The sequence below is a fragment of the Boleophthalmus pectinirostris genome, unplaced genomic scaffold (genome assembly GCF_026225935.1).
Source record: "Boleophthalmus pectinirostris isolate CB_2022bp ecotype Guang Dong unplaced genomic scaffold, ASM2622593v1 HiC_scaffold_15, whole genome shotgun sequence".
Lineage (NCBI taxonomy): Eukaryota > Metazoa > Chordata > Actinopteri > Gobiiformes > Gobiidae > Boleophthalmus > Boleophthalmus pectinirostris.
The window spans coordinates 35,881,019-35,896,567 of NW_026571070.1; the positions used below are offsets into that span (position 1 = coordinate 35,881,019).

Below are 15,549 nucleotides of genomic sequence, written 5' to 3' on the forward strand. Positions count from 1 at the left end.
CTCACATGTTTGAATTATTTTTAATTTTAGTTGTGTGTACATTTTCAAAATGTTTAAAATTCTAAATAAAAATTCAGCACAAATATTTTTGAGACCTTAAATTCAACAGTCAAAATTCAGAGTGTCAAATTTGCAGTGAAAAAAATTTGCAGCAAAGATCCAAGATGCCAAGGCAGAAGCATCGATGCAAAGTGATCCCATCTAATTTAGTAATGAGCAGCAAATGGTGCAGTGAAGTGATCTGATTGGTCAGAATTCGCCCTATTAAAACCTCAAACCCCTCCCACAGATGAGAACGACCAAAAGGGAACAGCCTCAGTTACTCACACTGGATCAATGCTTCTGCCTTGGCGTCTTGGGTGTTTGCTGCGAAAATTTTGCACTCTGAAATTTATACTCTGAATTTTGACTGTTGAAACTGAGGACTTGAAAATATTTGGTTTGAAAACTGTGACATTTTTATTTTGAATTTGAAATACATTGAAAAGTGTACTTAAAATTTCAGCAACTAAAATTCAGAATAAAAATTATTCAAACATGTGAGTTAAAAACATGAGTTTAAAAAAATCAAAATGAGAAATTCAGTGGTCTTAAAAATTCAAAAGCTAGTGGAACAAATTATCTTCCGTAAGTATCACTCAAGAGGGACTCTTTCTTCAAAACGTAAATGTAATTTATTCCTATGTCTTGAAAGTGACGCCCAGAGTTGCTCGTTTTGTGGACTGAACCTGAAGGTTTAGGGTGGGGGTTTTGTTAGTAGTTAGCACAGCTTGTGAGTTAAATGTGACTGCCCACTAACCTTTTGTGCAGTGCTTTATCCTCAGTTTACACTTTTACATGCACATTTTAACAACAAATGGACTGCAAAAAAGATAATCTCATTATCCTTTTTAGGACAACCCTCAAAAAGATTGCATTTAATTTTTGTCAGTGTCACCTATTCTGAACATAACAGTGATCCTTCTGTCCCAGGCTCTTATTGTGGCAGAGAAGTCCCTCACCCAGTCACCTCCTTCAGTAACGCGCTGGTGGTCTCCTTCATCACCGACAGCAGTGTGTCTAAGAAAGGTTTCAGAGCCACATACACGGCCTCCACCTCCAGTGAGTTATGTGCTGTCACTTATGTCTGTCCCCTGTAACACCCCTATCTTGTACCGTCCCGAGCCGTCCCGAGCCGTCCCGAGCTGTGCTGTCCTGTGCTGTCCTGTGCTGTCCCCAGGCTGTGGAGGGGACATGGTCATGGAGACAGGAGCTTTCAACAGTCCGAACTACCCAGACCCCTACCCCCCCAATGTGGAGTGTGTGTGGACCATCAGGAGCTCTCCAGGGAACCACCTCCAGCTCTCCTTTGTGTAAGACAGCTCTTCTGTCCTGTTCTACAATTTAGAAGCAAGAGTGATTTCTAATGACACTTTTCCCTTTTTCTGAAACCTTTTTACTCCTCTTTTACAAATTATTATTTGGTCTGTTGAATGTAATGCGAAATACCTCAGGTCAATTCCAGATGAGTTAAATCTGTGGAACCTGCGCTAAGGGATAAAGTTATACCGTTATTTGTGTGTTTGTGTGCAGCCTGTTCAGCCTGCAGGGCGGCGCCGGCTGTGGCAGTGACTTCCTGGAGATCCGAGAGGGGAACTCGTCAGGGCTGCTGGTGGGGCGCTTCTGTGGGGATGCCCTGCCCTCTAACTACACCTCTGTGGTGGGACACGTGCTCTGGATCAAGTTTGTGTCTGATGGAGCGGTCAGTGGAGCTGGATTCAGAGCCACCTTCTCACACTGTAAGTCCAGAGCTCCAGAGGCATCGTGGGAAATGAGGTGAAGGGGCCTGGAGAATTGTATGGTACAATTTGCTGTAATTTTATTTTTAGGGATGCGATATTGAACATTTTTATGAATCGGTCCAAGATATCAGTTCAGTTGATATTTCAATTAGGGATAATTTTTTTAGCATACACTGTTAAAAGGAAATAAATGATATTTTCAGTCTCTGCCCTAGTTTCATTTGATATTGGTATCAGCATATAACTGAAGTCAAAGTATTGACATCGGTCTTGGAACAGATAAAACTTGATCGGTGCATCCCTAATTTTAACAGTCATGTCAGATGTCTTTTTCTGCTTTATGGTTAATATAATGATTACTGGACCTACGTACATAAACTAAATCCTCCCCATCCTTCTCCGGCCTAGAACACACTGCACACGTATTTCACTGTATGCAAGCGTAAAAATGCACATTTTGGATGCATATTTTGTAGAATGTATTACACGTGAATGGGGAGGTGGGCTTATTTTGCTTTGGAAGCAGGTACAGAGGGTAAATACCAGCCTGTTCAGCTGGTTAGTTTCACTATACATCTGGCTAAACATGCACAGTCAAGTTTGATCATCTTTCCCACTGAGAGAAACAGTCAGTGCCGTGTGTGTACATCCTGCTGCAGGTGCCAGTGGAGCCACCTTCGTGTTGATGCACGACTGTGGTTTTGTGAACTTAAATGCTGACAAGTGACATGTGTTTGGGGCCTCATTACAAAAAGTCAAATGACATGAGTGTGTAGAGTCTCTTGTGTGTATCGTATTAAATTAATCCATATTAGACTGAGTACTGCTCTATCCACCCTACCCTCTGTGCCCTGTGTGTCCAGTGTATGGTAACGATGTGACCGGGAAGGAGGGCCAGATCGCGTCCCCGCTCTACCCCAGGACCTACCCCTACAATGCACACTACCAGTGGACCATCACTGTGGACGGGGACAGCCTAGTGGAGATCCGCTTTCTGGACATCGACATCGAGGACGTGGCTGAGTGTCACTTTGACCACCTCAAAGTAATTAAAGTCCCTGTGTCTCTGTCTGAGACGTACTCTGTGTAAAAGCTGCTGACCCTGTAGTTTACACCATTGGGTCATTCTGTGTGAAGTTTACATGTTCTCCCTGTGCCTGTGTATGTTTCCTTTGGGTGCTCCAGTTTCACCTCCCACTAAAATATGTACAATAGGCCACTCCCTTAAATAAAAGTCAATAAATAAATGCATGTTCTCCCAGTGTGCTGGGAACACAAGTGTGTAATGCCATGTGCGCCTGGCACTGTCAATGTCATTTCAGTTTTTTTCACACATGTTTTTCATTAAATCATTTACAGTTACGTTATGGACAAGATCTCATACCATGAGACTGTGCGCACATGGAAAAAATGTTCTTGTGAGATTTGGTCCTGTTTTTACATTTGCCACGGACATGAAAGGGTTAGACGTCACTCCTCTGGAGAGTTGTGTATCTTTGAGCAGAACAGCACATAAAAATACAGACGCAACTAATAAAAAAATTTAATTAATTAATTAAATTAAAAATAAACAAATAAAATATCATGTGACCAAAATAGTGAATTGATCCGATTATCATAAATATTTGGTCTCATTTGGCTCTCGTGGCCCCTGTCTTCACTTGTCCCACCCCTGTATACTCTGTGTTGTGTGTGTACAGATCTTTGACGGCCCCTCAGAGCACTACTACCCTCTGGGCATGTTCTGTGGCTTGCGTCTGCCTCCTCCTGTGCACAGCACCGGCAGCACCGTCACTCTGCTCTTTGAGTCTGACATGGTGGTGGGGGGACGGGGCTTCCTCATTGAGTGGAGGGCTGTCCAGAACACCGGGCCCCCACCCACCGTACCCCCAGGTCAGGAGGCTTGTTTGTGCTAGTCGTGTTTTCTTTATTTTTATGCTGGGTTACAGGGTGAACAGTTGTGTTAAATAAAGATGGAGATAGGAGGGGAGTTAGGGCTGACATCAGGAAGGAAATAAAGGTACATAAGATAGTGTGGTGAATGGAGTAGAGTTTGAGTACTCGAAATCTAAATTGTCATGTAAAAATGGTAATTATCTACAGAGTACAAATGAAACATGAAATAAATATAATTGATAAAAATGCAATGACAAACATTTAGCTCTCAGGTTGCATTAGTTGGACGTATCAAACTGATATTTATAGTTTGTAGTATTTTGGTGATTGGCCTGAAATCTCCAGCAGAGGTTGATATTTAGTTTGGCTGCTTTACAGAAAAGACATGAAATTATATTTGAACACTTGAGTGTGCTAATAGCATTACAGAAAATGTGATTACACTGCTACCTTATAAGTTAGTTGTAAACAAAAAACAAAAAATACAGTAATATATATATTTTTTTCTACTTTTCTACTGCAGATCTGTATAGACAGTAAAGTTGATCGTGTTGTCAAATCATTTATAGTTTTGGAGGAAATTATTAAAACTGGCCCTGCATATTGTCCCAAAAATACTGTATCTGAATTTTAGGTGCATGTGGAGGTAGCCTCACCACTGGGGACTCTCCGGGCTTCTTCTTCTCCCCGGGCTGGCCTGATCCTTACCCCCATGACAAGGAGTGCACCTGGATTATCCGCTCCACTGACTCCACCGTGGAACTCAACCTGCTCTACATGGACATAGAGGACTACCCCAACTGCTACTTCGACAGCCTAGTCATCTACGATGGTCAGGGAATATCTTTATTTTTCAGTCATCACAGACATATAAGACATTCTGCAGTGGTACCTGTTTGGGTTTGCAGAATTTAAACGAGGGTTGCCAAAAGTATTGAAAATCAGATTTTAATTGACACTAAAACTTGTATCGAAACTAGATACTCAACTGAGCAGGTATCGATACTAGAAAAGTCCCATTCACAGGACAGAAATGAACCTGAATATCTTTAGAATGATACAAGAGCACATAGACTAGTATATGCTCATGGACCACTATGGAACCTACCTGGACACTACCATTTAATGCTGAATTTCACATTTTATTGTCTAAAGAAGGAGCGTTTTTTAAATATCATCTTGGTATTGGTTTTGAATATTGAGTCTATTTCTTAGTATTGAAATCAAAGTCATTGTCTATCCATCCTTCTTCTTCCTCTTACCTGGGGTAGGTCGCAGGGACTCCCAGGCTTCCCTCACCCCAGACACACCAGCCGAGAGACACAGTCCCTCCAGTGTGTCCTGTGGTCTTCCTCCCGGTGGGACATGCCCAGAACACCTCCCCAGAGAAGCTTCCAGAACAGTGGCAGCACAATTAAAATTTTAGTTAATTAATTTTAATAGTTTGGCTACACTCTAGTTTAAGGGATGCCACTGTCCCCAGTTTTCAAATATGTCCTTGTTTGGACCAGTCTATTCAAGATGTGGACTTGAGTGTGTGCAGTATGAACATTGTCTTTGAAAAGCATACATGGTGGAAATGATTTGGACAGTGTAACTCAGTAGACAGTAGACCAGTAAATACAGTAGTAAATCAACATTTATCAGGGTGTCATGTGATGATGTAATGTCCTTCCTTACCCCAGGTCCTAGCAGCCTATCCCCCATCCTGGCCACTGTGTGTGGGAGAGAGATGCCAGGCTCACTGCACTCCTCTGCAGACTCCATGTACATCCACTTCTCCTCTGACAGCAGTGTGAGCGGCCGAGGCTTCAACGCGTCCTACTCCAGAGGTCAGATGCAGCTGCACTGTGCAGTCTGGTGCGCTACATGTGTCAGACATGTGTGGGTTGCATTTTGCAAGTAAATGGAATCACCATACATACCTCCTGCTACACTGGAACTCTTAAAACAAAAAAAGCAATTCTGATTTCATTCTGTACAAAATATATATGTGGTATTTGCTTTAAATTTCATTTTTTTTAGATTGTAGTTTGAAGATGTTTTGTTAATTGTGAGTGTGCATGATAGTATACCCTATCTGCAGTTACTTATTTTTTCAAGTTAAGTGCAGATAAGGAGAGATACTTTATTAATCCCCAAATGGAAATCCTTCACCACTAGGACAACCTGTCAGGAGCACTGGGTGGGTAAAGTACAACACTCCGGGACCTATCTCCAGATCATGAGCTGGTCTTGGTCAGGACTACATTAGCTTGAGGATTTGACATGTTGCTGAAGGTTTTTTAGGGAGGGTTAGGAAAACAATTATACATAACAAATGAACATTTTCCATAGCCTTGTCCTAGAGCACAAGAGGCAGTCTCTACGTTATTGAATAGACATGTTTGTCTAAATGTACTCACTGAAGTGTTGTGTGTCCAGGTTGTGGGGGTCTTCTGCACTCAGACCGGGGCGTTCTCAGCAGCCCTCTGTACCCTCAGAACTATCGTCCTAATGCAGACTGCAGCTGGCACGTCATGGTCACCCCGGGGTACAGGGTGTCTGTGCTTTTCCAGAGCCCCTTTCAGATCCAAGGCTTTGGCACAGACTGCAGCACAGGGGACTATCTGGAGGTAAGACTAACTTACTCCTGCAGGAAGTGTAGAGGGAATTCACTATATTCTACAGTCTGAATTTTAGATGTAGAGCAAGGGTCTGCACAACTCTATTGACTCTTTTTGAAAGAAAATATCATTTTTTTTTATTTTTTTTTTTTATCCACTCATGTTTAACCTTATCATTTTTCAGGGATTGGCTGCCAAAACTTGCCATATTAAACATACGGCTTGAAGTTCTTTCGAATGGCAACAACAGGCCCAGTAACTACAGAGATATGAACTTAAGTACAGCTCAGAATTGCATTTTGCATTTTGCCAAATTCTACCTTTTGATCTGGCCTCCCCTTCAGCTCAATTTTGAAATATAACTTAATGTAATGATGAAAAATATCAACAAATAATTAAACACATTTTCCTATGTCTGTCTGTATGTTTTGTTACTGTACATTAAAGGCTTGGTACCCAATTTGTTTCCCATGTATTTTAGCCAAAATGCTGTAAAAACAGCTACTGAGGTCAAAATAAGTCAGCTGTGTACTGTCTGCATCTAAATATAGATATTGTCGGATAATCAGGAAGTGTGCATTATCAGGCTAATTTTTTTTTTTCATATTTTCACACAGTAAATCTGGATGCAGTGTTACTTTATTTTCTCAGCTGTGTAACAGTCAGGACTCCCGCCCTCTGCTGGCTCTGCTCTAGACATGTTTGTGTTCTTATGTCCTATAGCTGCGTAATGGTCAGGACTCCTCTGCCCCTCTGCTGGCCCGCCTCTGTGGGGCCTCTCCTCCTGCTCTGCTCCAGACCACAGACAACCACCTGCACCTGCACTTCAAATCTGACAGCTCCAACGAGGCCACTGGATTCAAGCTCACCTTCGAAGCTCACAGCCAGGGTACCCTGACTATGCTATCATTGGATATCGTTTGATAGTGTCAGATCTATTCAATTTTTCCAAAATATTTCACATTTCATATATTTCTGTCTCATAAAGAATTGCAAAATGGGAAACATTGTGGCATCCAGTACCACTCTCTAATGAAGTACTAAACGTTTACAGTCAGAGGGGGGAGTACTAAGTTACATTTACTGGAGTACTTTTATACTTTTACTCCTAGTTGAGTAATTTATAGTACTCTTACCTGAGTAAAACCTGTGGTTCCTCTTCCCACACTGAGTAAGTCTACAAGTGACAAAAGTTTTGTCAATGGTGATATGAAAGGATTTGAACTTGTGTGTTTCTTGTACAGCTTTTTAAAAAGGATTTAGTTTGTCTCATTTTTGTGTCTGTCCTTTGAAAATACCAAGTTTTGTGGATTATTTCATGTTTCCTTCACATTACATTAACTTACAATAAAAAATCACATGTTATGTTAATTTATACTTACTTTTAGTTGAGTTGTACTTTCCTTAAATCCTTGAGTGTTCTTTGTTATTCTGCCATTGTGTCTTTGAGCAACACCCTCCTTGCATAAACCCATGTGTGGTCTCTTGCAGCATGTGGAGGTCACGTCCAGCTGCACGATGGAGACGCCCCCGGGTACATCACGTCTCCTGGATATCCACAGAACTACCCCCAGAATATAGACTGTGTGTGGGTGATCACTGTGCCCAACGGAGAAGCCGTGCGGCTTGACTTCGAGGACGAGTTCTACATAGAGCACACCCCTGGGTATGATGGACTTTTGTTCAACTAAAAAACTGTATATGTGTTTTTTGTTTTTAATTCTCCAGAATGTGTTCTATTTCCAATGAAATACATTGTTGTAGGAAGTATTATCTGTCACATAAAGGTGAGTTGTTGTACAGTTGTAGGGAGTATTATCTGTCATATAAAGGTGAGTTGTTGTACAGTTGTAAGGAGTATTATCTGTCACGTAAGGGTGAGTTGTACAGTTGTAGGGAGTATTACCTGTTACATAAGACAGGGCATAAATCAGGGACATGACAGCGTGCCCTGCATCCTGTCTGGTCTTTTGTCTGACGTGGTGTGCTTGTGTGCCTTGCAGTTGTGTGTACGATTACCTGGATGTGTTGGATGGCTCGGACCTCAGCGCAGTGGAGCTGGCTCGTCTCTGTGGGAACACCTTGCCCTCCACTCAGCGCTCGTCGGGATCCTCCATGACCCTGCGCTTCCGAACGGACACCAGCGTCGCACACAAAGGCTTCAAGGCCCGCTACTCCATATGTGAGTATATACAAGACCGGGTACTGCATATGTGAGTATATACAAGGCCGAGTACAGTCCCTGACAAAAGTCTTGTCACTTATCCATTTTGTAGAAACAAAAGCTTATAACCTGACTTTAAATTAATCGATTGGTTTTAGAAATGTCTCATATGAAAGCTAAGACCTTCCCAAATTATGCTCAATATACTAAAATAAATGTGCTTCACTGAAGAAAGATCGATCATTTAATGAACACAGAAAGGTCAGATTTTGGCAAGACAAAAGTCTTGTCGCCTTGTCATATGATGCACTCAATCCTAGATTACAGCCTCACCTGTGATCAGTTATTGATCAATCAATTAGTGGGTGGTATAAAAAGAACCCCAGCACATCAGACCTTCACATCAACTGCAACTTGACCTCTGACAACATGCCTAAGATCCACCCTGAGACCAAAGCGTTAATTATCAAGAGGCTGAAGACCAGATCCACTGCTGAGGTGGCTGACACCTTCAATGTGTCTCAGCGTCAAGTACAAAGAATAAGAAAAAGATCTAAAATGACTGGAGATGTTTTTGACAAGCCCAGGTCCGGCAGACCAGCAGTTGTCTTGCACAACTGCTTGGGAGGACCGTTTGTTGATTCGAAAATCCAAGGCCAGCCCCTTTTCCACTGCAGCAGAGCTCCACCAGACCTGGTCACCTCAAGTCCCTGTGTCAACCAGAACAGTTTGTAGAATTCTGTCTCGAAATGGCCTCCATGGTCGAATCAGTGCACAGAAACCAGCACTAAACAAAAGGCAATTAAAAAACCGTGTGGCATTTGCCAGGGCCCACAGCCTGCTAAAAGGATGGACACTGGAAAAGTGGCAGAAGGTGGATTTCTCAGATGAATCCTCGGTTGAATTACATCACAGCTGCCGCAAATATTGCAGGAGACCTACTGGAGCCTACATGGATCCAAGATTCACCCAGAAAACAGTTAAGTTTGGTGGCGGAAAAATCATGGTCTGGGGTTACATCCAGTATGGGGGTGTGCGAGACATTTTGCTGGGTGGAAGGCAATATCAATAGCCTAAAATATCAAGAAGTATTAGCTACCTCTTACATTCCCAACCATAAAAGGGGTCAAATTTTGCAGCAGGAGGGTGCTCCATCGCATACTTCTATCTCTACATCAAAGTTTCTCAAGGCGAAGATCATCAAGGTGCTCCAGGACTGGCCAGCCCAGTCACCAGACATGAACATCATTGAGCATGTCTGGGGTAGAATGAATGAGGAAGCATGGAAGACAAAACCAAAGAATCTTGATGAACTCTGGGAGGCACGTAAGACTGCTTTCTTTGCTATTCCTGATGACTTTTGTCAGGGACTGTACTAGAGCCTGACCGATATCTGTTGGCCGATATTATCGGCTGATATGGGCACCTGGAAACATCGGCAATTGGCCGATATGCTTGCTGATATGGGCCAATATTTCACATGGGCATGTTATATGTCGTTATAAAGCTTAGACTCTCTACATGTTCATTTAATCCAATTTACAGGCAGATAAATGTCCTTGTATGTGGCTCCACATCAGTATTTATCTGCGGTGTCATTTGTCTGTGTGTGTGTCCTTACTGTCCCTGAACACACCCCCAAAGTCACATCACTGACGTGCGTTTGTTTATATCCGCAGACATAGATCCAAACACTTAGATTATATTCTTTTAACGGACAATTGGTTTGAGTCTGGATTAAAAGGACATTTATTAGTGCAGACTTGTGATGTGAGGAGGAACCTGTGTGAGCACTGAGTGTTGGAAATATGTCGATTTTGAAGCTAGTTTTGGTTCTTTGTTATGGGTTAGCGATTAGCTGCTGTAGCTCCCTCACATAAACAGGCTGTTTTCTATCGGTCTATTGTAAACTGACGATATTGGCCGTAAATTTGTTACTGGACCAGCACTAATATGTAAATGAGCTGTGAATAGAGGTGTGAATGATGACATTTACGCATATAATTAATTACTGCCGCTCACGCATTTACGGTTAAAGGCTAATAACAGTACTTTACTTTCTTTGCTCACTAGTAGTGATGGGTTGGCTGCGAACGAAACAGCTCATAGAGCCGGCTCTTTGATGGGAGCCTGCTCCTTATTGCGTGCCGTGTATTCTTTTTCTCACTTTTTTTCTCTTCACACCGCGTGCAGACTCGTAGTTTGACAGCAGTAGTGGATAAAAATGAAACTATCAGAAATATGAGTGTGCATAGGAGAGAAAAAATTTGCATATTTGGCTGTAGTTCAGCATAAAATAAATAAACCAGTATTAATCTTGGGCTCGAGAGAGCGAGAGAGATACAGAGTCCTGACACTCAGTCCTGGTTCAGTTTTGGTTTAGTCCTGTTTTACACATGGTTTAGATCTGTTTTAGTCTTGGTTTAGTCCTTTTTCAGTTCTGGTTTAGACCTGGTTCAGTTCCGGTTTAGTTCTGCTTGCAACAAAAAAATCTGAAGAGTCGCTTGGGAGCCGAAAGAGCCAGCTGCTTTTAGTGAGCCAAAAATGCCATTAGGCCTATCTACTGTCTGTAAATATGATGTAAAGAAGCAGAAAAACAATAAATGTTGCCTAAATAAATCCAATTTAAAATCCACTAGAGCCAAACCTAAGTTTTTTAAACAATTCAAGATTTACAGTCAATTTTTACATCACTAAATATATCGGCAGCTCCAACTCCCATTTCATCGGTTTCATATCGGCCGTAGCCAAATCCATTTCGGTCGGGCCCTACCGGGTACTGCATATGTGAGTATATACAAGGCCGAGTACTGCATATTTGAGTATATACAAGGCCGAGTACTGCATATGTGAGTATATACAAGGCCGAGTACTGCATATGTGAGTATATACAAGGCCGAGAACTGCATATGTGAGTATATACAAGGCCGAGTACTGCATATGTGAGTATATACAAGGCCGAGTACTGCATATGTGAGTATATACAAGGCCGAGTACTGCATATGTGAGTATATACAAGGCCGAGTACTGCATATGTGAGTATATACAAGGCCGAGTACTGCATATGTGAGTATATACAAGGCCGAGTACTGCATATGTGAGTATATACAAGGCCGAGTACTGCATATGTGAGTATATACAAGGCCGAGTACTGCATATGTGAGTATATACAAGGCCGAGTACTGCATATGTGAGTATATACAAGGCCGAGTACTGCATATGTGAGTATATACAAGGCCGAGTACTGCATATGTGAGTATATACAAGGCCGAGTACTGCATATGTGAGTATATACAAGACCGAGTACTGCATATGTGAGTATATACAAGGCCGGGTACTGCATATGTGAGTATATACAAGACCGAGTACTTGCATATGTGAGTATATACAAGACCGAGTACTGCATATGTGAGTATATACAAGACAGAGTACGGCATATGTGAGTATATACAAGACCGAGTACGGCATATGTGAGTATATACAAGACCGAGTACGGCATATGTGAGTATATACAAGACCGAGTACTGCATATGTGAGTATATACAAGACCGAGTACTGCATATGTGAGTATATACAAGACCGAGTACTGCATATGAGAGTATATACAAGACCGAGTACTCAATATGTGAGTATATACAAGACCAAGTACTGCATATGTGAGTATATATAAGACCTGGTACTGCATATGTGTGTATAATAGAGCCCGAGCGATATATCAGTTCACCGATATTATTGGCTGATATGGGCACTTGAAGACATATCGGCTATCGGCCGATATGTGTGCTGATATGGACTGATATTTCACGTGGGCATGTTTATACCTAATTATAAAGTTTAGACTCTATACATTATATTCATTTAATCCAATTTACAGACAGATAAATGTCCTAATATGTGGCTCCGCATCAGCATTTATCTGTCATTTGTCTGTGTGTGTGTCTGTACTGTACTGTCCCTGAACACACGTCACTTATGTCAGGTCACTCACGTCAGGTCACTCACGTCAGGTCACTCACGTCAGGTCACTCATGTGCGTTTGTTTACATCCGCAGACATAGATCCATGTGCAACACTTGGATTATATTCTTTTTACGGAAAACCGGTTTGAGTCTGGATTAAAAGGACATTTATTAGTGCAAGCTTGTGATGTGAGGAGGAACCTGTGTGAGCACTGAGTGTTGGAAATATGTCGACTTTGAAGCTAGTTTTGGTTATTGGTTAGCAATTAGCTGCTGTTTTCTCTTCTATTGGTCTATTGTAAAATGACTATATTGGCTTTATATTTGTTACTGGACCTGCACTGATATGTAAATGAGCTACATTGATATGTAAATGAGCTGTGAATATGATTAATTACCGCGGCGCACAGCATTTACGGCTAAAGGCTAATAGTGGTAGTTTCTTTACTAGCTAGTAGTGATGGGTCATCGCGAATGAAACGGCTCTTAGAGCCAACTCTTTGAAGCGAACGACGGGAGCCTGCTCCTTATTGGGAGCCGTGTTTTCTCTTTCTGTCACTTTTTTTCTCTTCACACCACATGCATACTCGTGGTAGTTTGACAGCGGCAGCGACTGAAAACGAAACTTTCAGAAATGTGCGCGTGTACAGGATAAAAAAAGTGCATGTTTGGCTGTAGTTCAGCATAAATGAAATAAACCAGGACTAATCTTGGTCTTGAGAGAGGGAGAGAGATAGAAACTGAGTCCTGACACTCAATCCTGGTTCAGTTCTGGTTTAGTCCTGTTTTACACATGGTTTAGACCTGTTTTAATCCTGTTTTAGTCCTTTTTCAGTCCTGGTTTAGACCTGGTTCAGTTCTGGTTTAGTCCTGCTTGCAACAAAACAATCTGAAGAGTCGCTTGAGAGCCGAAAGAGCCAGCTGCTTTTAGTGAGCCGAGCCAAAAGAGTCTGTTCTCTAAAAAGAACTGGAATACCCATCACTAGTAGCTAGAATGTGATGCAAAAATGCCATTAGGCCTATCTACTGTCTGTAAATATGACACAAAGAGTCAGAATAACAATAAATGTTTAAGCCAATGATGTTCATTTTGTCTTCTTATATACTTTAACTTCTTAGTTTCTTTTTAAAGACAATGCAGTAAAGTGTATTTACCTTGTTGACATGTTTCGGCTGCTAGCTGCAAGCCATCTTCAGAACTGTCACCGGTGTTGGTGGTGACGTGTCGTATATCAGCTGTTGTTACTTCCTGTAGGCGTGGTCAGCCTGATGGACCTGGCAGGTCACTCAGACTGACCACGCCTCCTGTCGCCCGGTGTTCTCTGGAGGAGGGTGTCCCAGGTGTGTGAAAGGAGGAACGCGCCATCATCACGGTTAATGCTGTCCGTGCCTCGTTTCCTGATTTCAATGGCCTCCTTGATCCAGTGTTTGAACTTGTTGTTTTCTGATCCGATGACCCGAGCCCCGTCCCAATCCATAATGTGGTTGTTCCTTTTACAGTGGTCTGATATGGCGGATTTTAGGTTTTCCTGTTCTGCTTTATTTTTTTTGTGTTCTGGTGAGTCTCCTTGACGTTTCCTTTTCGCATTCCTTTTGGTGTTCCTTTTTTCGGATGTGAAATGCCCGGCCTGTTTCCCCTATGTATGATTTATTGCATGATTTGCATTGAATTTCGTATATGGCATTGCATTTTTGTTCTTGTGGGATTTTGTCCTTGGGGTGTACGAGTTGTTGGTGGAGTTTTGTGTATGGTTTTACTACAGTGCTTATGTTGTGTTTTTTCATGGCTCTGGATGGGTTCGGTTATGCCTCTGATGTATGGTAGTGTGACTATGTTTTTGTCCTGCTGCCCTGTGTTGGATTGTTGTGTTTTTTTCTGGGGTTTGTTGGTTTTATTGATAACTTGTTGTCTGCCTTTGTTTATGGCCCAGCTGGGATATTGGCATTGTTTGAGTGCTTGTATGATGTGTCTCTCCTCTTCCTCCCTGTCGGTGTGGTCTGTGATGAGTGTGGCCCGTTCGAATAATGTTCTTACTACTGAAAGTTTGTGTGCAGTGGGATGTTCGGTTGTCCAGAGTAAATATTGGTCAGTGTGTGTGTAGGTTTCCGGTATACAGTAATTTTGATGCTGCCGTCTGCGATGTGGTGGATTTTAATGTCCAGAAAAGGTATGGCTCCGCCTTTCTCCTCCTCGTGTGTGAATTGAATGTTACCTGTGTCGTCTTGTGTGTTGAGATGGTCCGTGAGTTCTTGCGTGTGTCCTTGCTGTATTTTTTCCAGGGTGTCATCTACGTAGCGTTTCCAAAAGGTTAAACGGCATTGTGGTGGTGCGGTGTTGAATGCTTTCTGTTCCAGTGTCCTCCATGAAAAAACTGCTCATTATTGCTGATAGTGGATCTCCCATTGCAAACCCCTCTTTCTGTCTGTAAATTATGCTATTGTACTGAAAATATGTAGATTTGGCCACGAAACGTAATAACTGTGTAATGTCATCAACTGTTAGATTTGTGCGTTTTTTGAGTGTTCTGTCCTTTTTAAGTTTTTCTTGTACTATGCGTAGTGTGACATCCACGGGTGTTTGGTGAACAGTGATATGACGTTGTGTGATATGAGTATTTCATCCGGTGCTATTGTAATGTTTTTTAGTTCCGGTAACATACAATTTATCCAAAGCCCTGGTCGAAATAATAAAACCACTCATCGGTCAAACTAAATTCCACTGCAAGAATGCAAAACAATTGACACGTTCTGATGCCTCAAGGCCGCTCTCCTCTTTTTATTTCATTAGGAGGCCCTAGTTACGGAACGATAATTCTCAAGGGGAAGGGGAAACAGCAAAGACATAATAAGAAACTGATGAAGCTATGCATAGTACAAACAGGAGGTGCCTTAGGTATGGTCAGACACCATCATAACTCTTGCATGTGTGACAGTGGGAGTTGGCTTCATGTGAGGAATCATCTCGAGGTTCACAAGAGCGATAGGTCACTGCACACAGTTGTCAAACACAAAGAGGTTATTCATTTTCATACAAGTGATTGGTACATTATAAATCAAAGAATTGTAGTTACATAAATGGTTAACTCATAGGCATAGAATATCACACAAGTATTTAGCAAATATGGGATAATAAAATTATTCTG

At 42.0% G+C, this 15,549-nt stretch overlaps 1 protein-coding gene across 1 annotated transcript in view; it reads left to right on the forward strand.

Moving 5' to 3' along the window:
* The window catches only part of cubn (cubilin (intrinsic factor-cobalamin receptor)), a gene marked incomplete at its 3' end in the record, with an annotated part of 109,625 nt that overhangs the window by 62,258 nt on the left and 31,818 nt on the right, over positions 1-15,549 (forward strand). The window contains exons 36-46 of the mRNA XM_055150849.1: positions 973-1,101; positions 1,220-1,352; positions 1,573-1,778; positions 2,645-2,826; positions 3,482-3,674; positions 4,312-4,509; positions 5,363-5,509; positions 6,102-6,292; positions 7,007-7,172; positions 7,775-7,949; positions 8,287-8,465. Coding sequence (XP_055006824.1) covers positions 973-1,101; positions 1,220-1,352; positions 1,573-1,778; positions 2,645-2,826; positions 3,482-3,674; positions 4,312-4,509; positions 5,363-5,509; positions 6,102-6,292; positions 7,007-7,172; positions 7,775-7,949; positions 8,287-8,465 — 1,899 coding nt within the window. The remainder of the gene's footprint in view (positions 1-972; positions 1,102-1,219; positions 1,353-1,572; positions 1,779-2,644; positions 2,827-3,481; positions 3,675-4,311; positions 4,510-5,362; positions 5,510-6,101; positions 6,293-7,006; positions 7,173-7,774; positions 7,950-8,286; positions 8,466-15,549) is intronic.